At 58.4% G+C, this 23099-nt stretch overlaps 3 protein-coding genes across 9 annotated transcripts in view; 2 read left to right on the top strand and 1 right to left on the bottom strand.

Annotated features, from left to right (window-relative positions):
* The window catches only part of GPR153 (G protein-coupled receptor 153), a 30639-nt gene extending 26943 nt beyond the window's left edge, over positions 1 to 3696 (top strand). For all 5 annotated transcript variants that reach the window (XM_073796843.1, XM_073796838.1, XM_073796842.1 and 2 more), the window contains 2 exons: positions 402 to 586; positions 1044 to 3696. In XM_073796843.1, the coding sequence (XP_073652944.1) occupies positions 402 to 586; positions 1044 to 1718 (860 nt within the window). In that variant the 3' untranslated portion in view covers positions 1719 to 3696. The remainder of the gene's footprint in view (positions 1 to 401; positions 587 to 1043) is intronic.
* Positions 3697 to 5523: 1827 nt separating this feature from the next.
* On the bottom strand, positions 5524 to 6701 carry HES3 (hes family bHLH transcription factor 3). The gene is made up of 4 exons (XM_019930836.3): positions 6642 to 6701; positions 6457 to 6552; positions 6273 to 6354; positions 5524 to 5897 (listed from the first exon to the last, which is right to left on the bottom strand). The coding sequence occupies exons 1-4, from the start codon at positions 6699 to 6701 to the stop codon at positions 5524 to 5526; spliced, it is 612 nt and encodes a 203-aa protein (XP_019786395.2).
* Positions 6702 to 14142: 7441 nt separating this feature from the next.
* On the top strand, positions 14143 to 23088 carry ICMT (isoprenylcysteine carboxyl methyltransferase). 3 transcript variants are annotated; one of them, XR_012328305.1, is made up of 6 exons: positions 14143 to 14405; positions 15252 to 15340; positions 16256 to 16425; positions 17215 to 17432; positions 19639 to 20065; positions 20892 to 23088. XR_012328305.1 is itself a non-coding variant. In XM_019930956.3 (5 exons), the coding sequence occupies exons 1-5, from the start codon at positions 14211 to 14213 to the stop codon at positions 19819 to 19821; spliced, it is 855 nt and encodes a 284-aa protein (XP_019786515.1). In that variant the 5' UTR covers positions 14143 to 14210; the 3' UTR covers positions 19822 to 23088. The 3 variants fall into 3 exon arrangements, 1 of the variants encoding a protein (XP_019786515.1); XR_002175513.3 differs by having other exon boundaries at positions 22378 to 23088; XM_019930956.3 differs by having other exon boundaries at positions 19639 to 23088.
* Positions 23089 to 23099: the final 11 nt, after the last annotated feature.

Below are 23099 nucleotides of genomic sequence, written 5' to 3' on the forward strand. Positions count from 1 at the left end.
GTTAACAGAGTGGCTGTGGACTGCAGCCTGATTGTGTTTCTTGGAGCTTCCAACCTTAGGGGTCCTGGCGAACTGCCCCGGGGCTCCTGTAGACCGGTCCTGTCTCCCTGCCAGCAGCAATAATGTGACCCTGGGCTGAGCCCTTGCCACCTGGCAGGCAGTGTCAGCTCCTTGTGTCTATTTAGTTCTCACCCCCATAGAGGAGGAAACTGGCTCAGGGTCTGTGACTTCCCCAGGCCCTCAACTAAAAGGTGGCAGAGTCAGGATCTGAATAGAGGAGCCCGCCCTTCTCCTTTTCTGTTGACCAGCCCACCAGCACTGCGTGTCTCTGGGGGTCCCTGGGACCCATTCCTGGATGCCCCCAAGTTTCCACGGCCCTAAGCTTCTGCCCCGCCCTGCAGAAACCAGCCTGGAAGGTGGCATCCCCCCAGACCTAGTGTTGGACCGCTCCCTGGACTACAGCTATGGGGGTGACTTTGTGGCCCTGGACAGGACGGCCAAGTATGAGCTCTCTGCCCTGGAGGGGGACCTGCCCCAGTTCTACCCTCTGCGGCCCTTGCAGGAGGACAAGATGCAGTACCTGCAGGTAGGGACAGCCAGGGCTGGAGATGCAAATTTGCCTCTCCAAGGCCTTTCCTCTCTGAGCTCATCTCACGCCTGCCACAGCTCCTGGGGCTGGCTTTCATCCTCCCAAGACGGGCTGGCCCCAGGTCACAGAGCCTGTGCAGGTGGACCCATGGGCGGCACCCCAGCCCCTGTGGCCAAGTTCGCTGGTGCTCTAGGAGGATGGTCCATTTGGTGCCTGTGTTGTTTCCTTGGGGCTCAGCACCCTACTCAAAGGGACTTCTCCCCAGCTGACCCAAGCTACAGATGACAACACTGAGGTTTGAAGAGATTGTCACTTGCCCCAAATCTCACAGCTCTAAACCAGGGTGCCCTGGACCAGGCCTGGTCCCTGACCTCAGGCGGCCCTGCCCGGTGAGGGGAGGCTAGGCCCCCCTTTTCCAGGAGGGCAGCCCGGGTTAACCCCTTGGTCCTGACAGGTCCCGCCCACGCGACGCTTCTCCCACGATGACGCGGACGTGTGGGCCGCCGTTCCGCTGCCCACGTTCCTACCGCGCTGGGGCTCTGGCGAGGACCTGGCCGCCCTGGTGCTGCCTGGCGGGCCCGACCGGAGCCGCGGCGGCCTGCTGGCGGAGGACGCGCCCCCCTTCCGCCCGCGCCGTCGCTCGGCCGAGAGCCTGCTGTCGCTGCGTCCCCCGGCCCTGGACGACGGCCCGCGCCTCGCCCCCGCCTCGCCCCCCGGCAGCCCGCGCCGCCGCGCCGGGCCCGGCGCCCGCTGCGCCTCGGCCTCGCTGCTGCCCGACGCCTTCGCGCTGACCGCCTTCGAGCGGGAGCCACAGGCCCTGCGCCGCCAGCCCGCCTCGCCGGGGCCCTTCCCCGTCCGCGCCCTGCCCCGCGACGGCGCCCAGCCCGGCGGGGACGCGGCGCCCCCTGGCGGCGGCGGCGGCGGCGCGCAACGGAGCCCCGGGCCGCGCCCGGCCGCACACGCGCATTCCAGGACCCTGCGGACCGGCCTGAGCGCGTCGTGGGGCGAACCCGGGGGCCTGCGCGCGGCGGGCGGCGGCGGCGGCAGCATCAGCAGCTTCTTGAGCTCGCCCTCGGAGTCGTCGGGCTACGTCACGCTGCACTCGGACTCGATGGGTTCGGCGTCTTAGGGCCCGCCGGCGCCTCCCCAAGTCTCCAGGCGGGCCGGGCCACCCACGGGGCCAAAGCACCAAAGATGCCATCCTAACCCGGCCCAGGCTCGGGGCAGGCTACGCTGAGGCCGCCGGCGGCGCCTGGACTTGCGCTAGCCCTGACGGGGCGGCGGCTGTGTGCCGCCCGGGAAGCGGCCATTGCCTGGAGGGACAACGCCCGCCCCGGACGACCACACTGGGCACGGACCAGCCTCTGGGCAGAGTGAGGCTGGGGCTTGGGAAAAGGCGGGCTCCGGACGGGGCAGCTGGCTACCGCCGGACGGAACAAAGCCCAGCCCTGCAGGAGCCAGCAGACTGCAGCCACTTCCCACTCTGCACTGCAACTGTCACACCTCAGGGGGTGGGGTACAGAGGGTCTGTAAGCACAGGGGTCTTCAGAGCCCAAACCAAGTTCTCTGAGCAGGTCCCCCTGCTGACTTGTTCTGCCTTGGTTTCCGTATCTGTGAGGAGCAGGTGACCATGTTAGCTCTCAGGACTGTCTGGTCAAGTCTCCTGGTCTGTGTGCCCCGGCCGCCACCGAGGGGACAGGGAGTGAGTAGTGGAGGACCCTCCATGGGTCCCTTGTGGGGCTCAGTTTTCAGGGGCCTGGCGTGGCCCCCAAGCCTGAGGCCTCCCACACTTAGTGCCCCTGGCCCCCTTGAGAACTCTCCCCAGCCAAGCTAAAGCACAACACTCTCGCACCATCACCATTGGCACACACCCGCCTTGGCCGCTGTTAGCATCCCACCCTCATCACTGTGCCTCCATTGCCTATGCACAACACGTCAGCCACCTCTGTGACTCCCACCACGAAGGTCGTGGGTACGTGGTGGAGAAAACTGAAGCCAAGGGGGAGCGGGCTTCCTTCTCCTGGTGCCAACCCCCAACTGTGCAGGTCTGGCCAGGAAGGGATCTTGCCTCAGAGGCCTCGCAGCTTCTGGGTTCAAGGCCTGGTCCTTGGTAAGAGTCTTCCTCCACCCTGGGGCAGGGGTCTTCTTTTGCTCTCCATGCTGGGCAGACCTCTTGCGGGCCTGGGCTTGGCCATGGGCCCTTGGGAGGGCCTGCTGGGTCTTGCGTGGAGGAAGACCCTCGACTCAGGCTAAGGAGAAGCCCAGGAATAGCTGTGGACTTTGAGCTGGAGGGGCCGGGGTGAATGCAAAGACTGTCTCATTCCACCCCCTGCCTCCCTGCAGTGGCCCCTCCATGTGAAGATCTGGAGGGGGTTCCAGGGCCCGCAAGGAGCTGGTCTACCCCCTCTCCCCTCCTACTCTGCACTCTGGAATTGCAGCACTGCCTCTGCCCCTCAGGTGGCCAAGCCTGTCTCCTCACCCTCCAGACAGGGTCCCAGCTCCAGAGAGGCCTCTGGGAGCCGGGAGAACAGGGGGGACTACGCAGCTCTGTCTCACCCTCAGAGGCCCCTTCGGTCTCTGGCTGTGGGGTAACTTGGCGGGAGGAGCTGGCCACAGGTGAGTAAGGCAGGGGCCTCCGGTCCAGCCTCAGCCATGGGAGGCCTGCCTCGCCAACGCTGCTGTGCCTTCAAGGACCAACGTGATGTGGGGGCAGAGGCAGCCAGTTAGCCACCGTTCCCCACCCCCGCCGGCCGATTGGTCACCTTGGGTTTTCATATCCAATCTGTGTACTTCATATCCAACGGCAATACTTGCAGGGAGGCGTGGTCCCCTGAAGTCCCTCCAGTCCTGGTTTTTACAAAATTATTAAAGAGGAGGGAGGACCCCAAGCAGAGGCCCCCGGAGCGTGGGGCTCCCTCTCTCACTTTGTCTTGCCTCCAGGCCTGTTTGCTGCCCTGAAGAGCAGCTTGGCCCTGGGTTCACTGTGGAGGGGGCTCTGTCTTCATACCACCACCCAACCCAGAGCCAGGGATCCGTTTGTAGTTTTTTTGGACAACTGAGCATTTATCTTCTGTACAGAATCGAATAAAAACTTCCTATGATTTGCACCAGGCAATCCGAGGCCGATTTCATGGAAACACTTAGAACCTAACAGCGCCGCTGGCCAGCTGCCCCTAAACGTCTCTCCCTCTGGGTCCTGAATTCCTCCGCTAGTGCACCCTTCCTTTGGGTTGGACTTGCCCCTTTCTCTAGGCAAATCCAGCGGCCCGACCCAGCGAGTGAGTCAGACCTGGGGCAGCAGCAGGATGGAGCGGCCTGGTGGGTTCCAAAGCCCTAATAAAGGGCGGAGATGACCTATGAGTGCAGATGGCAGCCCCTGCCCAGGTTTGGCTTCAGGGACCACTAATCCCAGTGAGGCTGATTCTGGAGGGCGAGAAAGGCAGAGCAGTTGGAGCCGTGCCTAGGGGAGGGGGACCCATTGTGCCGGTTGACCCGCCCACCAGCCTGGGTTGGAATTCGGAGGACGTGCCCTGGGTCCGCGATGTAAGATCGCCACCTGGTGGCCGGCAGGAGCCTGGTGGCCTGCAGAAGGATAAGTGTCGGGAAGTTGAGAGCCGAGAGGCCGCCCCGGGACCACCACTGCAGGAGCCCCGCCCCAGCACCGGAGAGCCCGCTGGGTGGTGCGGTAGGGGAGCTAGGTCGCCCTCTCGCCGCGGTCTGACCAGGACGGGTTTAGCACACGGCAAGGCAGGGGCAGCCCAAAATGAGAAACGTTTTATACAAAGTTGATGTTGGTAGTTCAAAAAGATTCACCTAAGTAGGCATCACGGGAGAAATTAGAACCTTCATGGCCTCTTTATACCCATTTCAGAAGTTCGCACTGTTCTTATTTTGAATTTCAAGCTGGTGGGAGGAGGTGCTAGGATCTCTTCCTGGGCTCAGGGCAGGGTCCCTGTCCTCCACCCCCAGGCTTCCCCGCCGGGAGCCCCGGGTTCGAGTCCGGGCACAGCAATGACCTCATTTTCAGACGAGTAAACCGTCGCACAGCACTCCCAGGGTTGTCAAGGGTGGTGGGCTCCCTGGAGGCCCCAGAGGTCCGGAGTCGGGGGCTCTGCGGGGCCGGGGTCTTTTCCAAGTGGGGAGAAGTGAACTCTCCCTTGAGAGGAGCCGGGGTGTGCCCTAGCAGCCCCCAAGTTGGTGCGACAGTGCGCGGGGTCCCTACCAGAAGCCGTGCGGAGCCAAGCGTCGGGTGGCCGGGGCGGTAGGTGGAGCATCTTACCGGGCGGGGCCACAGCGCTGAGCGGGCGCTGGGCAGGGTCGCTAAAGGAGGGGGCTTCCGAGAGGGCAGACGTAGGAGCGTGCGCCAGCGGGTGGGCCGCGCCGCGTGCGGAGGGGGTGGGGATCCCTGGAAGCCGAGTGGGTCCAGGATGGGGATGGGATGGGGGCCCCTTGCTGGGGGGGCGGGGCCTGGCGCGCTTTGTGCCGGTGGGAACCGGGCGTCCCTGGCCGGCTGAATGGGCAGGGGCGGGGCAGCGATTCTCCTCGCTGCGAGGGGTCCGCTCTGTGCTGCTGCGGCCGGCGACCTTCCCACCGCGGCGCGGCCGCGGGGCGGGAACGAGCTGCCCGCCAGGGGCCCTGGGAAAGGGGCGCAGCCCGGGACACCCACTCCCAGCCCCACTGGAAGGTGGGAGGAGGAGAAAGCGGGTCCGGCCTAAGTGGGTAGGGCTGGGGTGGGGGGTGGGTTATGCCTAGACGCGCAGAACCCGGTCCAATCGTAGCTTCGTGTATTTCCCCGAGTTCGAAGAGACGCGGCACCCTCCCGGCCACCCCGTCCCGGGACCAGAACCGATGACCGGAGTTCCGGCCGTCCAAAACAGTCTCTGCGTCCCCAGGCCAGACGAGGGCCTCTGTGAGTCCGAGGCCGTACCTGATCCTCACCAGGGCCGCCACAAGCGCAGCCCCGGCCCCGGGCTCTCGGCGAAGCGGCGAGACGCCGACTGCGGCGCGGGGATGCCGGTGGACTGACCGGGGAGACCTCCAGAGAAGAGGAGCCGGGGTGGCGGGGACCGCGAGCCGGCGGCGGCCGGAGCAGGGACCCAAACTGGGGGGGCGCCGGGGCCGCGCCGCGCGGGCGCCTCGGGGCCGGAACTGGCGCTGTCCATGGTGCTGCCACCCGCGCGCTCGTGCGCCAGGGGGCAGCGCAGACCGTCGCCGCCCTCCTCTTCGCGCCGCAGAAGGTGGCTAACGCCCGGTAGACAGCCGCGGAAGCCCGACGGGTACTCGGCTCCGCTGGGGACCGGCCAGAGCCCTGGGGGGAGGGGAGCGGATGAGAGAAATGCGGAAAGGAGGGGAGAGGAGGAGGAAAGGAAAGAGAGAGAGAGGAGAGAGCAAGGGAGGGGAGAAGTGTGGAGGGAGGGAAGAGAAGGGAGGGGAGTCAGCCCGAACCCGCTCCCCCCTTCCCGGGTCCAGACCTTCGCCCACCCGGATTACAACTCCACAGCCAGCCGGGCTTTTGCTGCCTGCCCACTCACAGCAATATGGGGCCCCCTTGTCACTCAGCTGCCCACTGCCCTGAGCAGTTCTTCTCCGTCCATCCCTCCTTTATCTGGCCTTGTAGACTCCGTGGCTCTGACCCCACAAGTTCCCCCGCCTCTTCGCCCGACTCCCCAAGCCATCCCGCTACCTTGCACCGAGTTCTGAAGGCTTTTCATGTACTTGACGCTCAGCTCCAGTATGTCTGCCTTCTCCAACTTGCGTTTCCGGATCTGGGGATCCGTGGAAAGGGCTCTTAGCACCGCAGCCTGGGCTGGAGCGGATGAGGCTGGGGACCGTATCATCCCTTACCTCCAACGAGTCCCCTTTCTCACCTGGTGCGAGTAGTGTTTCTCTAGCAACGATCTGAGCTGCTCCAGCGACACATTAATGCGCGCCCGTCGCTTCTTCTCCATCAGCGGCTTGGAGATCTGTGGGTGAGCAGCAGTTAGAGGGCAGGGCCTTGGCCCTCTCGCGCTCTGCCTCACCCCTCACCCCCGCAGCCCTCAGGACCCCAGACCTTGCGGAAGTTGCCGGCGGGGCCGCCAGAGCTGCCCTGGGTCTCGGACTCAGTGCCCATGTTGTCGTAGCGGAGACCACTGGAGGCGGCACCGCCTTTATAGGGGCACCTCGTTTACATGTCAATGAGGCGGTCCTGGACTTGTGGAACCCCCAGGGGGAGGGGATGAGAGAGGGACAAACTGGGAAGTTTGCCACCTCCCTCTGCCTCTTCTCTTCCCTTAGTCCAGGCCTCACCTCCAGGACCCCTCCTCCCTCCTGAGGGACCACCTTTACCCTTTCTCAGTCTTTCCTTTTTTTTTTTTTTTGTCTGCGTTGGGTCTTCGTTGCTGCGCACGGGCTCTCTCTAGTTGCGGTGAGCGGGGGCTACTCTTCGTTGCGGTGCACGGGCTTCTCATTGCGGTGGCTTCTCTTGTTGGGGAGCACGGGCTCTAGGCGCGCGGGCTTCAGTAGTTGCGGCACACAGGCTCAGTAGTTGTGGCTCACGGGCCTAGTTGCTCCTAGTTACATGTGGGATCTTCCCGGACCAGGGACCAAACCCGTATCTCCTGCACTGGCAGGCGGATTCTTAACCACTGTGCCACCAGGGAGGTCCTCTCAGTCTTTCCTTTCTCCCTCTCACCCTCACCACTGCCTGAGTCTGGAATTCCTTCCCATGCCCATCCCCTCCCGTCCCAGTCTCCCTAAGTTCTGGGCCTCACCACCAAGCCCACTGGGAGAGGTCCATGGGCCCAGATGGCTGCAAGACCCACTAATGACTATGACTGAGCACCGGGCCTCCTCGGGCCTGATGAAGACGCGGAGGCAGGGAGCAGCCGCCAGCGAGGCCTTTCTGCCGGCTTCACGCTCGGGCCGCGCCGGCGATGCCACATTACTCGCCCTAATGTCGGGACAATGCAGCAATTTTCTGCCTGTGGCCACTCAAAGCCAGGTGCAGAGCAGGCCCGCGGGGGCCAAGCAGCAACATGTGTCCCATTAAAGCATGCAGCCCGCCCGCGGGGCCACAGCCAGCCTCCTCCTTGGGGCCTCGGGACTGGGAGCCGTCCTGCGTCGGGGTACAGTCTGGGCTCAGGGGCCCTCCGGCCCTGTTAGGACCCAACCCACACTCTTCAAACTGGAGGGCAAGCTGCAGGCAGCCTCGGGCCAGGGCAGTCAGAAAGGCCTCCCCCACCCCCAGTCCTGAGTTTGCAGACTGGAAAACTCAGGCTCTGAGGACCTTTCCCTCACAGGGAAGGCCTAGGAGTTTATTCCCCCCACCCCTGCCCGTTGGCCTTGTCTGGGTCCCAACAAATGGGAGGTGGTGGTGAAGACCACTGAGCATCTGCGGAGAGCACCGTTCTGCACGTTTGGAGGTCCGGGATGTCAACCCCTGTTCACTATTCAGGCTGTGGCTGAAGACCCAAGGAGCTCAGAGGAGGAGACACCTGCCCCCTGACCCGCTAGGCCCTATAACAGGACTCCGGTGCAGTCCCTGCTTGGGCTTCAGGAGGCTGGGCTCCAGGAGCTGGGAGGGACGGGAAAACTGACGTCTGCGGGAGTCCCTGGGTTCAAACCTACACAGCTCCCTTTACTGAGTTCCCTTGGCCTCAGTGAACATGCGGCCCCTAGCGCCGCTTGTGAGGGCGCTGTGGAAGTCGCAAGGACCCAAAAGTTCGGCAGTGGAGCCCTGCTGCCGAAGACTGAACGAACTGGCCCTTGCGGGGGTCCCAGTGGGGGGGGAGGGGAAGTTGCTGGGTCCTTGGTGGGCCCCAGCTCCATCCTCTTACCCATCCACCCCCGCTCGGGGTATTGATGGGCCCCCTGCCCGGCAGTGGCGTTCCCAGGCGCCAAGCAGCGTGGAGAATCGCTCCCCGCCCTCCTTTCAGGCGGAAGCGTCGGAGACAGCGGCTCCAAAGTGTTCTTTCGCCCCGGCCGCAGGGCCCGCCGGTCAGATCCGGGCCGGGCCCGGCCCAGGGCGGGTGGCGGGGCCGCGGCGGGACTGCGGGCGCTGGCACGCGCCGGGCGGCTTTGAAGCGCCGGGGCCGGCCAGCCCCGAGTGGCTTCCGCGGGTTCGCTCCGGCTTGGGGCGGTGGCGGCGCGGTACAAAGGCGCCGCGGGGCGGGCGGGCGGGCGGCGAGGCCGGGCACAAAGGGGGCAGCCGAGTGTTAAGGGCATTGTGCCGGCCCCACAAAGCCGCGCCCCCGCCCGACCCCTCGGGACCAAACTCCGGGCGCCCTGCCGCGCGCGGGCTTCCAGCTGCTGCACATCTGCAGGGAGGCTGGGCGCGCGCCTCGCTCGGGCGGTCCCCCTCATCCCCGTCCAGCTCTCGAGCCGCGCGGGCAGCCGGGCAATTTGTCCTCTAATTATGATCCCTCCCCATAAACCGCCGCCCGCGCCTTTCAACTCCGGCGTTATTAGCAAACCAATGGCCCTCGGCGCAGCTCTCGCGGCCCACAGCGGGGGCGCCGGGCCCGCCCCCTCTCCAGAGTTCGGGCCGCAATAAAGGGGCCCGCGAGACGCCCCCGCCTGCACCCTGGCCCCCGCAGCTCCTAGGGCCACCACCCCTCTCGAGCCCGTGTCCCGAGATCCCGGCCGCTCTGGGTGGGGCCGCTCACGTGGGTGGCTTAGTGTTTCTTAAGCAGTGGAAAATTGACCGCAAAATGCGCTAATTCGCAATGTTCTGCTTTGGCTGCGGCAGGCAAGGTCGGCCCGGGCGGCCCGGGAGGAATTCGGGCTGTCAAGCTCCGCCCCTGCCGGCTTAATGGGCCTCCGCCTCCGCTGCCCCCGACCCCCACCCCGGCACTGCCCGCTGCGCCCCTCCCCCTCTGGCAGGTCCTCAGCTGGTGTCTCCCCACCTAGGCCGATCCTCTCCCCCACCTTCCGGGCTGGCCCGGGTCCTCGCTCGGCTCCCTCACCACAAACAGCCACCTTGGCGCGTTCGTCGCCTCCAGCTGGCCGAGGGTCGCGCGGGACTCAAGGCTGAAAGGGATCTCTGTGCAAATTCCATCTTACCTTTTACCCACCTTCAGAGACAGTTTCCTCGCCACCCTCGCCACCCTTTACCCCCAATTCGGGTTAGTCTTCTGGGCAGCCGATACCCCCAGTAAGTTAAAGGCAGATTTTTGCATTTGGCAAGATCATTGGAAAAGACCGGAGTCTCCACCGAGATCCTGCTCGGAGACCTAGGCTAGGGACCCCCAGGTCTGTTTGCAAGTTTTGCGTCTGGGCATCCTACACACCCTAGGCAGGCTGGGCTCCGAGGGCGCGTGCAGAGGCTGGGGAGGCGTTTTCCGACGTAGGGGGAGCGGCTGCGGGTTCACCTCGTCCTCTCTGAGGGCAAGCAGGACCAAGCGCTCTCGGGCAGCCGGCAAGGGCATGGACCAACTTAGAAACCCGGCTTACGCAAGCCGGGATGTAGGCCACCGACTCCCTTTCCATCTTTAGCCTCTGGGGTTCCCAGGGGGCTTGGAAAGGAGCACAGGTCCAGGCAGAGCGCTGGGGGGACACAGGCTGCCCTCTGCTCATTCAGGAAAAATTCCTTCTATAACTCAGGAGAGCTCTGGGGGCTTCCAGGGCTACTCAAAGCGCGTGGCTTCCTCAGGCCCACAGTGACCTGTGCCTTTTGCCCTCTCTTCCTCCATTTGGTTTTCTTGACTTTGGTAAAAGAAAGAACATTACAGAACGATGCAGGTCCTGGATGGGAACCCCTGCCTTCCTGCAGCCCCCAGGCATTTAAAGCTACCCGAGCTGTTAGGTGCTGCGGAGGCCACTGCCTGTGCAGTGACTGGAGGGAGAAATGTGCCTCCGCCTCCAGGATGCACTTCTAAATGGAATGAAGCGATTGCTCCGTGTAATTAACTATTGGGACACGGCAAAAGCCGAGAAATGACTCAGCCGATTGTCTCCAGATGGGGTTGGAGAGGCTGCGATTGTTTAACTCTCTTTGGCTGGGTTAGGACTCCGAATAGCCCGGCAGCCAAGGGCCCTCCAGGGGACAAAGGCTGGGACTCCGGTGAGGGCATCAACACTGAACCGGGCTGGCCCAGCTCAGAGAGAGTGAATTCTGGGAGACCCTCACTGTCCCAGCCTTTTGTGCTTCTCCCCAGCTGGCTCTAATCTTTAAATATTTACCCGGCCCCTTTGTGCGCATATGACTTATGCACGTTGGGCTGATCTGCTCATAAATTACGAGAGTCATTTACCAGACGGGGGTGGGGGGGTGGGGGGGGCTTTCATGCCTGGAGTGGGGAATGGCCAGAGGAGGGGAAGAAAAAACAGCTTTCGGAGGATCAGAGCAAGCTGCAGCCACACTGGACAGGCCCCTCCTGGCCTCCACGTGGGAAGTGGATGGGGCAGAGGCCTGTGAGTGACAAGGAGTCCCAGGAGGTCACCCACCATCAGGGAGGAGGGAGAGGCAGAGTTCCAGAGCTGTTTCCTACTTGGTGTCAGGCTTGGACAGGAGCCAGCCCTTCATCCTGGGAAGCTGGTGTGGGTGGAGCTGCTTGGCTAACACCCATCCTTGCCCCTTCTCCTGCTTGCTCTGCAGCATTCCCCCTTCCTGCATTTCCTCTTTCTCCGTAAAGCAACCCTGTTTGAGAAAAGGGAGCCTAATTTCACCTCAGCCTGCAGCTTAACTTGGAAAAGTCAACATGGTTCTGACGGCTTTTTAAAACAAGAGGGATCCCCACTTGGGCCCAGGATGGAAAGCCACCTCAGCTGGTGGGTGGATGGCTGGATTGGGGGGCGGGGAGGGGAGGCCCTAGAGAGGGAACTTCCTGCATGAGAAAGGGTTCCCTTTGTGCTTGCCTCACAGCTGCTAGAACCAAACACATTCAAATGCTTATTTAGAGGGGAAAAAATGGAAAGCAAGGCATCTCCAGGCTGACTGGTTTCTCTTTATTTTCTTATATTACTGTAGGTGTGCTGTTCCTCTAGCCTAGGGGAGGACAAAATGGAGTGACACGGGAGAGCTGGGTGCAGAGTGGACATGTTTGATCAGATTGCTTTCCTCTCTGGTGGGAAAGCAGGTCTCTGTGTTTCTGTCTATATCTCTGTGAATTACTGTTTTTCTGTGTGCCTGTGTATCTCTCTGTGTGACTTTGTTGCTCTGGGTCTATGCCAGTGTGTACATACATTCGTTTACTTGCCTTTCCCTTCCATCACTCCTCTGTGAGCCCCCAGGCCCTGACAGATTCAGCAACTCTAGTGACTTCTAAAAATTCCCCTTCCCGCTGGTCTGGCCCTACCTGGAAGGGGACTGCCTCCCCCTTCTTTCTCCCTTCTCCAAGTTGGGACTGATGGAGATGTATGGTCTAAAAGGAACTGATGGGCAGAGAAGAGAGAGTTGCTCAAGCCTTCCAATCTGCGTTACATGTTACTCTGTGCCCCCCAGAACAGGGACTGCCCCTGCCATAAGTCAGCGTGGAGAGCAGATACCAAGGGCCAGAAAAGGAGCTTCCTGGGAGCAGCCCTCTGCCCCAGGACCAGACTCACTCCCGGGAGTGAAGGTGCAGTGAGCACCCTCTAGTGGCCCTGAGGTGTCCTGGAGATGCAGGAGAGGTCCTGAGTGGGGGGAGACAGTAGAAACAGGGGACAGTGGCAGGACCCTGGCTCTCAGTCCCCAGTAACAGTCCAGGCTTCCTTCCCACATGGTGCTGCAACTGGGTGACGTTGGATTTTAAAACATTAAATCTCCTTTCAGTTCCCATCTACCGAGTTTAGCAAATGTCTTCTGAGCACATTTTTTTTTTTTTTTTTTTTTTTTTTTTTTTTTTTTGCGGTACGCGAGCCTCTCACCGTTGTGGCCTCTCCCGTTGCAGAGCACAGGCTCCGGACGCGCAGGCTCAGCGGCCATGGCTCACGTGCCCAGCCGCTCCGCGGCATGTGGGATCCTCCCGGACCGGGGCACGAACCCGTGTCCCCTGCATCGGCAGGCGGACTCTCAACCACTGCGCCACCAGGGAAGCCCCCTGAGCACATTTTAAACATGATACTGGGTTTACAGAACACTGGTGTGAGACCCGTGAAATCAGGATCCCTATTTTATAGGAAGTTGAGGCTCACAGAGCTGCTTTGCCCGAGCTCACAACGCTGGTGAGGTAGGCTCTCCACCCTTCCCTGAACCCAGCTTTCCAGACACCAGGCCTCCTGCCTGGTCCTGCAAGGACACAGGAAGGTAGAGTGGCCAGGGACTCAGAGGCAGACTGGGCTGACGGCAGCTCACAGCCCACCTGCCCTTATGGCTCTCTGACCCACTACTCTGGGTTCCAGCCTCCCCCAGGGCCTGTCCCCTATCCCGCTTCAGGCTTGCTTCCTCCTGCCTCTGTGTCTGCAAAACTCGGTCCCCTCCCTTCTGTAGATGTCCTTGCTCTCATTTCCAGTCTCAGGCGGGCTGCCAGTACCGACTCTTCCGGGCACACTCCTAACGCTCCCACCCACGGGCCTCTCCCTGGGGTCCCTCCCATTCCCTCTCTATCCCTACTATGCTCCTGACCCACCCCCATCCCACCATTGTTTATTCTAGTCATTTGCTTACTTGCCTTTTTCCTCCATCAGGCCTTTGTGAGCGCCCGGAAGTGGAGGCATTTACCTTTTAAAAAATTAAGGAACAGGACTTCCCCAGCGCTCCAGTGGTTAAGACTAAGCCCTTCCACTGCAGGGGGCACGGGCTGGATCCTCTGTCCAGGAAGTTCCAAAATGCCGCGACGGTAAAGTAAGGAAAAATTCCTAAGTAATATAGATTGATTGTGGACCATATGGAAAATACAAAAACATATAAAAAAAGACAGTAAAAGTCTCCCAGAGTCCCTACCACCTGAAGATTATCGTTGTGAAGTAATTTTGGCTTCTATTCCAAACATTTTTCCCGGGCTCACACATATGCTTCTCTTTTTCCCAAGTGAAGTCAGGATCACACTGCAAAGTTTGGCATGCTGCATTATAAAAAACGTAATGTCTTGAGGATTTCCACCGTCGGCTAACATTCTCCCTCGACACGAACTGAAGTGGGCGGTCACCCCGGTGCGTGCATGCCCCAAGGGTAGTGTCCCCGCAGCCTGGGCGCCCAGCAGGCGCTCGGAGACCCTGCCGAAGGCGGGTGGTCTCTGCGCGCGGACCCCCCCGGGGCGCGGTGGGGTGGAGGCAGATCGCCGGCTCGCGCCCGCATGCCCAGGACTGTCGGTTTCGCCGGGGATCGCGCGGGGCCCGTGAGCGGCGGGGGCGGGGGCTGGGTGCTTTAGATTTCACGTGATTTCTCTGGATGGGGACATTCTGGAGTTTGGGGCCGACTCCTGGCAGACGCCGCCGGCAAATTCTTGGCCCAGGACCCAGACTGCCCGCGGCCCCGCCCGCCAGCCGCAGCTGTGCCTGGGTCAGGGGGTCCCGGGGGGACGGCGGGGCGGGGCGGGGCGCTCCTGTCAAATTCTGGCCCCCGCCGCGCGGCGCGGCGGTATCGCGAGAGCTCGACGGCGGTGCGCAGGTCTGGGCGGCTGCCCTTCCCGGCCGGCGTCGGCAGCGCAGTGCGCAGGCGCAGCGGGCGGGTTTCCCCAGGCTACAGTTGGGGCCGCCGCCCGCTGGTCCGCCGCCCTGCGCCATGGCGGGCTGCGCGGCGCGGGCTCCGCCGGGCTCCGAGGCGCGCCTCAGCCTCGCCACCTTCCTGCTGGGCGCCTCGGTGCTCGCGCTGCCACTGCTCACGCGCGCCGGCCTGCAGGGCCGCACCGGGCTGGCGCTCTACGTGGCTGGACTCAACGCGCTGCTGCTGCTGCTCTACCGGCCGCCGCGCTACCAGGTGCGGGCCGGGCCGGGCCGAGGGCCGGGGCGGGGACCGGGGGCCGGGCGGGCTGGGCGCGGCGCGTGGGCACCGTCCCCCTGGGGTCGAGGTCCGGGTCTGCCGAGAGCGCGGCCCGCGAGAGTGGTTGCCTCCCCCGGCCGCGTCTTTTAGCAGCTGCGAGTTCAGGTGGCAGGAGGGCCCCCTCCCTGCCAGTCCCGGGGGGCGTGGGTCGCGGTCCCCCTCCACCCGGCGGAGTGGGTGGGAAGTTGCGGTTGGTGCCGTTCAGCAGCTGCGGCAGATGCACGTGGGGTGGGGAGTGAGCGGGCCCACGAGTTCTTTTATGTAATTTAAGGTGTGGAGAACTACCTGCTGTCAAGTCTGAGGTCAGAGGCCCCCGCAGTTACGTGGAGGGGGCTGGGCGCAGAGTCCCGGCTGCCCCGACCAGATTCGCTGCATGGACTTGGGAGAATCCGGCCAATAAGCTAGGTTTAACGCAGTTTTCCCACAGCCCTGAGTGACAATAACAATCGTAATAGGAATGGTAGCTAAACCTTACTTACGAAGCACTTCGTCTTAAGTGCTTTACATGGGTAATCTTCACAGCAGTACTCAGAGGTAGGTACTCTTGTCATCCCCATTGTGCAGATGGGGAAACCGAGGTCCAGAGAGATTAAGTAACTTGCCTAAGGCCACAGCGCCATAGAGGGGTGGGCTTGGGATTTGAACCCAGGCAGCCGTGCTTCACCCTGTTAACCTCTGAGCAAATGGGCTCCATGGACTTGCGGGTGGCCTGCTTATCCCAGGAAGTACGATGTATGCTCTGTGAACAACCAGGTGACTGATCCTCTTTTGGGTCCGTTTCAGATAGCCGTCCGAGCCTGTTTCCTCGGCTTTGTGTTTGGCTGTGGAGTGCTACTCAGTTTTAGCCAGTCTTCTTGGAATCACTTTGGCTGGTAAGAAGTGCTTTGGGAATGACGGTTTTGAGGTGGGGGTGGGCGGATCAGAGGGTCAGTAGTGATATTCCCTCATCCTTGGCTGGCTGAAGGCTAGTGAGGGCTCTACGGGAATGAGGCCTCTAGCTTCCTAGATTCCCGCATCTTGAACCTTGAGAACTTGTGCCCGTTGGTTGCTTCTGTCGCAGGTGGAAACAGGTCTCCCTGGCACCCTTCCCATAGGTGCTCTCATCTGCTGCACCTTCAGTAATGTGACCAGCCCCTCCCAGAAGAGGGTACTGGTCCTCAGTGACAGGAAGGGGCAAGGCTCTGGCTCGTCTTCACAGGCCTTTTCCGTCTCTAATTTCTATTAGGTCACATCTAGTGCCTCCCCCACGGCCAGTGTAGGATTTTTCCCTACACTATGATTTCAGTCCCTTGAGCCTTCTAGTCCCTGACCTGGATATGAACCAGTGGCTTCAAGGTAAAAAGCTTTATCTCCTACTATCAATACTCTGAGCCATCTAATCCTTCTTTGCTGGAATTATTTCAGTTTTTTGAATTTTTGTATTCGACATACATCACTACTTTATTTTGATACTTCTTCCATGTTTTACTGTGTGTAGTGTCATTTTAAAAAAGGCTGAAGGCCCATAGTGCCTTCCTAACCTATGTTTTTTGTTTTTTGGTTTTTGGTTTTTTTTCTTTTTTTCCCTCCTGTGACATTCAAAAACATAGTCCCTTTACAACCCCACTTTCTGCAAACCTCAGGGAATATTGCTACATGTGGGTGCCTGATGTCCACTCTCAGACAGGTGACAGCAGGCCCTCATCATAGAATTCAGGGACAGTTCAGACCAAATCTGTACTTGGACTTAAAGGCTAACTTGATTCCCTTGCCCCAACTTACCTCTCGTTCTTTTTGTTTTTAAATAGGTATATGTGCTCCCTGTCATTGTTCCACTATTCTGAGTACTTAGTCACAGCAGTCAATAATCCCAAGAGTCTGTCCCTGGATTCCTTTCTCCTGAATCACAGTGTGGAGTATACAGTAGCAGCTCTTTCCTCTTGGATAGAGTTCACACTTGAAAATATCTTCTGGCCAGGTCAGTGTGCCCTGCTTTCCCCTCTGCAGGGGAGATGGGTGGCTTCCACGTGGGCCTCAGGACAGTGACGTGGGTTCACCTCTCAGGTCTAATCTCCCCGAGTGATCTTCCCCAGACCTCTATCCTCACTAAGCTCTTTATAAAGGACAAGCTCCACTTGTGAATTCCGCTTCTGGAGTTTGAATGGATGATATGTTGACCTTACGCTTTAAGCGTTGAAGGACGTAGTGTGTACCATTTAACGTGAAGTCCCAACCTCTGATAGCTGTAATACCAGGTTTACAGTCAGAAGATTCGGATCTGTTCATTTTCTGTGACTTGAGAAATTTCATGTAAAAATTTTATTAGCAAAAACTACTGCATCTGGAACCTACTCTGACACTGAACTTTCCACAGCAAGTTAAATGAAATGTATGTAGTTCCTAAGGTTCAGTAAAGGGCCAAGGCGGGAGACGCTGGGCCCTTCTCGGCTTCACTTAGCTGCCTTTGTCCCCAGAGGAAGGATGGGAGCGTGTGGCGGGGGTGTGTGCGGATGGGAGCCTGTCACCTCTTTGCCGTGACGCTCTAACTGGGCTGTTGGCGGTTTAACGTGAATGGGTGAACAGCACAACTTAGGGGAATGTGTTTTGTGTATAATTAAATTTTAATGTGATGACAGATGCCGATTGCCCACTAGCATGTGTTCTAGTGTTCCTGTCTTTCGAAACATAGGTTAATTTTAAGCATGCAGAGGGGAACTCAGCAGTCCAGGGTCTTCACTCCCCGGTTGTCACCATCCCTCTCCTGCAGAACTGAAGCAGATCACCTGGCTCAGCGCCACGGGGCTGCTGATGGTGGTCTTTGGAGAGTGTCTGCGGAAAGCGGCGATGTTTACAGCTGGTTCCAATTTCAACCACGTGGTGCAGAATGAAAAGTCAGACACCCACACTCTGGTGACAAGCGGAGTATACGCTTGGTTCCGGCATCCTTCTTACGTTGGGTGGTTTTACTGGAGTATCGGAACCCAGGTATGGTATCAGATATGATACTGGTCTCCTTTAAAGTTTTTAAAAATATGTTTTAAATCGACATATAATTTAAATATCATAAAATTCACCATTTCAAAGTGTATAATTCAGTAGATTTCACTGTATTCACGAAGTTGTTGGTCTTTTTAATTTGTTTGCCATTGTGGTTATTTTTTTTTAAGTGTTGTGTTTACTTATTTATTTATTTATTGGCCACGCCGTGCAGCTGGTGGGATCTTAGTTCCCTTAGCAGGGACTGAACCTGGACCCCTGCAGTGGAAGCATGGAGTCTTAACCACTGGACCACCGGGGAATTCCCTGTTGGTCCTTTTTAAATAGGTACACGTGTTCCCTGCCATGTTTCAAGGGATAGTTAAATAAAAGTCAAAAGAACCGATTTAGTCCTTAGCGCTTTTTGCTATGTACTTAAAATCTGGGTGTCCTAAGCTTGTAAACTTCGGCGATCCTAGGTGCCGTTACCCCCTGTCGTACCCCTTTTCTGCCTCTTTAACTTAGAGCTGGAGCATCCCAGTGGGCTGAGGACAGACATGGGGCTTTGGGGAGAGCCCTCTGCCACTCGAGGGGCAGCTCAGCTGATTTTCATTAGAGGCTGCTGTGGATGAGCCCAGGGTCATATGTCAGGTTTAACATGAGCGATGGAGGTTTGCTCTGTCTCAGGCTGCAGACCGAGCCTTGTTTCTTGAGCATTGTCTCTTGAATCTGTTTTCTTAGTCCTAGAAGGACTTGGACAGAGAATGTGGATAGAGCTTAGAAAACTCATCACCTCTTCGGGAACATCCAGTCCGGTCCCCCAGGCATCCCATTGCAGTGCATGGTATGGGGGGCACTCTGGTGACCCCCAGTGGTGTAGTAGGTTACTGCACAGCATTTGTGTGAAAACTTGCAACCCTGAAACTTAAGACTGCCGCATTAACAATCACATTCCCCGGGAACAGGTTGGCTGTAGTGGAATCATGTAATTTGCCGTAAGTGCTATAACTAGTAAACCTAAGTGCTCTGGGGCTGGACAGCTTTTCATACTTCTTTGCCTATAAATCCTTCTACACCGTGACCCAGCACACAAGTGTGTGTAACAACTGCACAGATCTTTCCTGAGCAACGCTCACCCTGACTGTGTACAGAACACTCTGTTTCCTGTCTTGTTAGCGTTTGTAACGCCGTTTCGGATGCACGGGATTGAGCTCCTGGCTCCATGACGGGTTGTGGCTTGAGACTGGGAAACCCCGCTCTAGGGTCTGCTGGCGGTGGCGGCACAGGCTCTGGGGTCCCTGGCGGGCGGGTGGGGCCGGTCCGGCTCTAACATCAACTGATGGGCCTCCGTTTCCTTGCGGGTTAAGCAGGGGCGGCAGCGCTACTCAAGAGGCTTGCTCTGGGCGTCGAATGGCTTACTGGCTGGTGGTAAAGGGCTTGGCATGTGCTGGGAACACAGTAGGTGCTCAGTAAACCGTGGTGAGAAGAAGTGAGGTCACCCATGTGGGGAAGACGTACGTCCCGGGCGGGGGCCGGGGGGGTCCGTCGGAGTGGGCAGGGGTGGATCAGTGGGCTCCCTGAGCTACACAGAAGAAGCGGGCCGAGGAACTGCTTTCCTGGGCTTCGAAAGCCGGGCTAAGGAGGCGTGGTTGAGGCCTTCGTGCTTTCTGAACAGGGGAGTGATCTGATGGAAGAAGTGGTTTTGGGGGCTCAGCTGATAGCAGTGTATCGACGGCACCTACGCAGGAAGGTTGCGGGGGCCAGAGGCAGGGGGCCAGGCAGCTGTGGGGTGGGAGGGAGCGTGCTAGGAAGGGGGCAGGGTGGGAGCCACGCGGGAAGGCAGTGGTGCTTGGAATGGGAATTCACGTATGGGGGTGGAGGCAGGAGTTGCCAGCACCCCTGCCTGGGGGTCGAAATCCAGGAGGTTGCTCTTTCCTTTCAGTTTTTAGGTATCTCTCGGGTAAGAGGAACGACAGAAAAGCGTACGAACGAAAGCTACAGTGATGGGTGTTTAGCCCTGCTGTGAAAGTGATGGTGTGGTTTCCGTTAATGGCGCCCTGGCTCAGGGTCTCAAAGACCCTAGTGATGTTTCAAGAGTTTCTTGGGCCCTTGGCAGGAAGTCCTCTGCGGTCATTGGAGAGCAGCACATGCCGCTAAAGTTCAGGGTTTCGGGTCACACTGACCCCAGTGCACTAACCCTGTGTCCCTTCGCCAGGTGGTGCTGTGTAACCCCATCTGCGGCGTGAGCTACGCTCTGACAGTGTGGCGCTTCTTCCGTGACCGGACAGAGGAGGAGGAGATCTCGCTGATTCACTTTTTTGGAGACGAGTACCTGGAGTATAAGAAGCGGGTGCCCACGGGCCTGCCTTTCATAAAGGGGGTCAAGGTGGAGCTATGATAGGCCCGGGCGGCCCAGGCCAGGCTGGGGCCCCCCAACTCCAGGCAGCGTGGGACGGAACTGCTTCCTGTCGGCCACGCTGCAGAACGGACTTTCTTAAATCATTTTGTGTGTCACCAGTGACTCTTCTGGAATATCACTCAAGATCAAATGGTCAGAAGGCCTTAGGACCAAAGGACCCCACTCCCACCCCCACTCCCACCTCCCCGCTGCCCAGAGCAGCCTGTTCCCGGGCTGCATCAAGGTAGGACATAGATTAAAGGTGGACAAGAAGCAAATAACCGCAGTCCTTGGCAGTGACCCCCGACGCGCCTGGGCAGAGCCTCGGCCACACTCCATCGCCCATGAGGCCAGGGCTGTTAAGTTGTAACCCAGACCCTTGGGGAGAGGTGGGCTCACTCCTGATGCTGAGTGAGGCTCCTGCAGCAGGAAGGGGTACGTGGGCACCAGTACTTGCTAGTGTTAGAAACCCATTCAGAATCCTTACTTTGACCGAAACACACAAACAGCACAGCTTTAACCTCCCTGTTTCTGTCCTTAAGTGCATGAGCATCTCTACAATTTTAAAGACACTTCCTTATAAGGCACTTTGGCTCTTCATATATCTCATCCTGTTTACTTACCTGTTTTCAAAAACAGCAGTACGAACTCAGGGGACTCGCTTGGCGTGTGAGCCCCACCTTTCACTTGGCAGAAAGGCAGCACAGACACCTCCAGATGACTCAGCTGCTGCTCTGTGTTACCAGGGCTCCCCGGGCCAGGGACACTGTGGGCCCCTGTGGCTTTCCTGGGTCCTGGCTCCTCCCAAAAGGGGGCTGTTACCAGTGACAGGCATGTCAAAGGTGTGTCATTTCTCCTTTATCCAAAAAAAATGCTTCCTGGACACCTGCTCTGTGCAAGGCATTGTTAAACGTTGAGAAATACTGCTCTCCGTTTACTTGGGGTTTTTTCTTATTCTATCATAGCTTATATTTTTGTGTTTTGACTTAAATCTGTTAACCATTGATTTCTATGTTCTGTTCTCAAAATTCCATCGTCCCTAATGCCATTTCAAACTGTCTTTTCCAAAGGGGTTTGAGCATAAACAACTATGAAATTCCAGCAAGCCAACTCAAAAAAAATAGGGCAAATAATCGCAGCTGAGATTTAGTCAGTGCTTTTGTTGTTCAAGTTCGGGAAGATTGGCTTTACGAGTCAAACATACAAGCTTTGCGACCCTTGTTGAATTCTGGACCAGAGAGCAACTTGCTCTCGGTGTGCATTCCTTCCATGCAGTCCTGCAGTGGCACCCACAGAGCGTGAGTCAGGTGGCATCGGCCCCTGGCTGGAGTGCTGCCACGCCACGCGACGCCACGCGACGCGACGCGGTTTTCAAGGAGCCACTAAACCTTTCCGTGCCTAGACCTCCCCATCTGTAGGATGGGGTCAATACCACCTACCTCGCAGGGGTCTTGTGAAGACTTAGAAGAACAATGTCAAACGTTTTTACTACTTTGGTGACAGAGATGACATAAACGAAACCAGTATTGCATGAATTACACAAAAATGGACATTTGACTCACTGTACCAGATACCGGGAATGTGTGTTCAAAAAAGCATTCTACCAACTCGAAATATTAACTTATTTCTAGATTTCATGGCCTAATTAGTGTTTTTCATCATTATATGTACCAAAGAGGTTTACAGGTTCATCGCTGACAGGTGTGACATTTGCTGGTTTGAGGACCGGACAGATTCCAGCCTCGGCCTCCTGAGGTCTCGCAGGCAGACAGCCCAGGCAGCAGCCAGGGTCTCGCGGCAGATTCTTCTGGCGGGAACACTGCCCGGCGGGACATCAACATGCACTTACTGTGTTTGAGGACTTGAATCAGTGCTAAACTTGTTCTGCAGACCACTCCTAGTGAAATACACTCCCCTTCATAGGATTGCAAAACTGAGGAGGGTGTAGCTGGGGTTTTGGCGGCCACCCCCAGCTCTTTGAGGGAAAGTCCTTTCTTGCTGCATCTAGCAGGTTAGGACCCAGCTTTCATTACCACTGGGGGTCGTGAAGTTGTCTCTTCAGCAGATGGAGAGGAGCTAGTGACGACCCTGGCTTTGTGGACAGTAAGGCCGGAGGTGTTGGCCTCTGACGGTCTGTCCTTCCTCCGCCGGCCTGCCAGGCCTGGAGCTCAGGAGGCAGGCCCTGGTGTCGGCAGGGAGATGCTGCTGTCACACCACCTGGGCTGGACGTGACATTCTGCTCTGCTTGAAAGAGCAGTTCCACAAGCAAGTTCCCACCCTGATTTGTAACCCAGGGCGGAAGTCCGCAATTACTTGGGGATCAGAGATGAACTACTTAGGGGCAGGATTTGGCAAGTGATTGACTTTCATCTAGCACTGAGATCTTCAGGTTATTTTTACCTTTATAAGTTCAGCAGTGACAGCGCACAAGGAAGAGAATCAGGTTAATGGGGTACAGGCTTTTTGGGTATTCCCGAAAGCTTATTTTGGGTAAAGGCCACATCACCGGTCCCCTCAAATTAAGAAACCGTCAGGAGATTTCTTTTTCCATTGCAGGTTTCAAAGCGGAGACTCTGAAATGGAAAATAGGCACTGCACAGAACAAAGCTATTTTGAAGCAGTGCAAAATGAAACACTTCACGAGGGTTTGCAGGCTGGGGCCGAGACCGGCGGTTTACTGAAACGAGGTTGTAGGTGAGCCTGGCAGAGGGCAGGAGGCAGCGCACCCCGCCGGCCCTTCATTGTCATAAACTGCTGCATAAACCTACAAAGTGAACTTTATCAATCCCTTCCACTTATTTAGCACTCTGGGTGATTAACATGATGGGGGAACATCGCTAAACCCACCGGTTGTGTTGACACGTGAGGTTCCGTAGGGTCTCGACTGCAGCTCCGTTTGGTCACAGCCCCTCTGTGACAGGAACAGTGAACCACTGTCCCTTCTCTGCACTTTCTTACTGCCTTAGATAGTTGTGCCCTCCCTCTGTGTTTTGCTTCTGCAGTGACTTGGTGAGGCCAGGCGACCCCAGCCTGTCTGGCATGGTGCGAGAGGCTTGCTGTCTGTGCCCCGCTGTGGGGGCCTGACGCCCTGTCCTGGGCTCGGTCCCAAGCGCTTGCCCCTGCAGGACTGTCCTGTAGCTTAGGCTAGGAGAGTAACCTAATGGGGTAATTACTCTTCTTTTTACATGCAGAAATGTTTATTTAAATATTGGATTTTCTTTCACAGAAATTATTTCCAATGCTTAAATAAAACTGTACTTGATTTCACTATGAACAAT

The sequence above is a fragment of the Tursiops truncatus genome, chromosome 1 (genome assembly GCF_011762595.2).
Source record: "Tursiops truncatus isolate mTurTru1 chromosome 1, mTurTru1.mat.Y, whole genome shotgun sequence".
NCBI classification, from domain to species: Eukaryota; Metazoa; Chordata; class Mammalia; order Artiodactyla; family Delphinidae; genus Tursiops; species Tursiops truncatus.

Bases quoted from the DNA above. Each gene is read 5' to 3' on its own strand.
- ICMT (XM_019930956.3), top strand. From the start codon at position 14,211: ATGGCGGGCTGCGCGGCGCGGGCTCCGCCGGGCTCCGAGGCGCGCCTC. The intron at 14,406-15,251 runs GTGCGGGCCGGG...GGTCCGTTTCAG, and splicing joins ACCGGCCGCCGCGCTACCAG to ATAGCCGTCCGAGCCTGTTT. The intron at 15,341-16,255 runs GTAAGAAGTGCT...GTTTTTAAATAG, and splicing joins TCTTGGAATCACTTTGGCTG to GTATATGTGCTCCCTGTCAT.
- HES3 (XM_019930836.3), bottom strand. From the start codon at position 6,701: ATGGGCACTGAGTCCGAGACCCAGGGCAGCTCTGGCGGCCCCGCCGGC. The intron at 6,553-6,641 runs GTCTGGGGTCCT...GCTCACCCACAG, and splicing joins CCGCCGGCAACTTCCGCAAG to ATCTCCAAGCCGCTGATGGA. The intron at 6,355-6,456 runs GTGAGAAAGGGG...ACGGATCCCCAG, and splicing joins AGAAACACTACTCGCACCAG to ATCCGGAAACGCAAGTTGGA.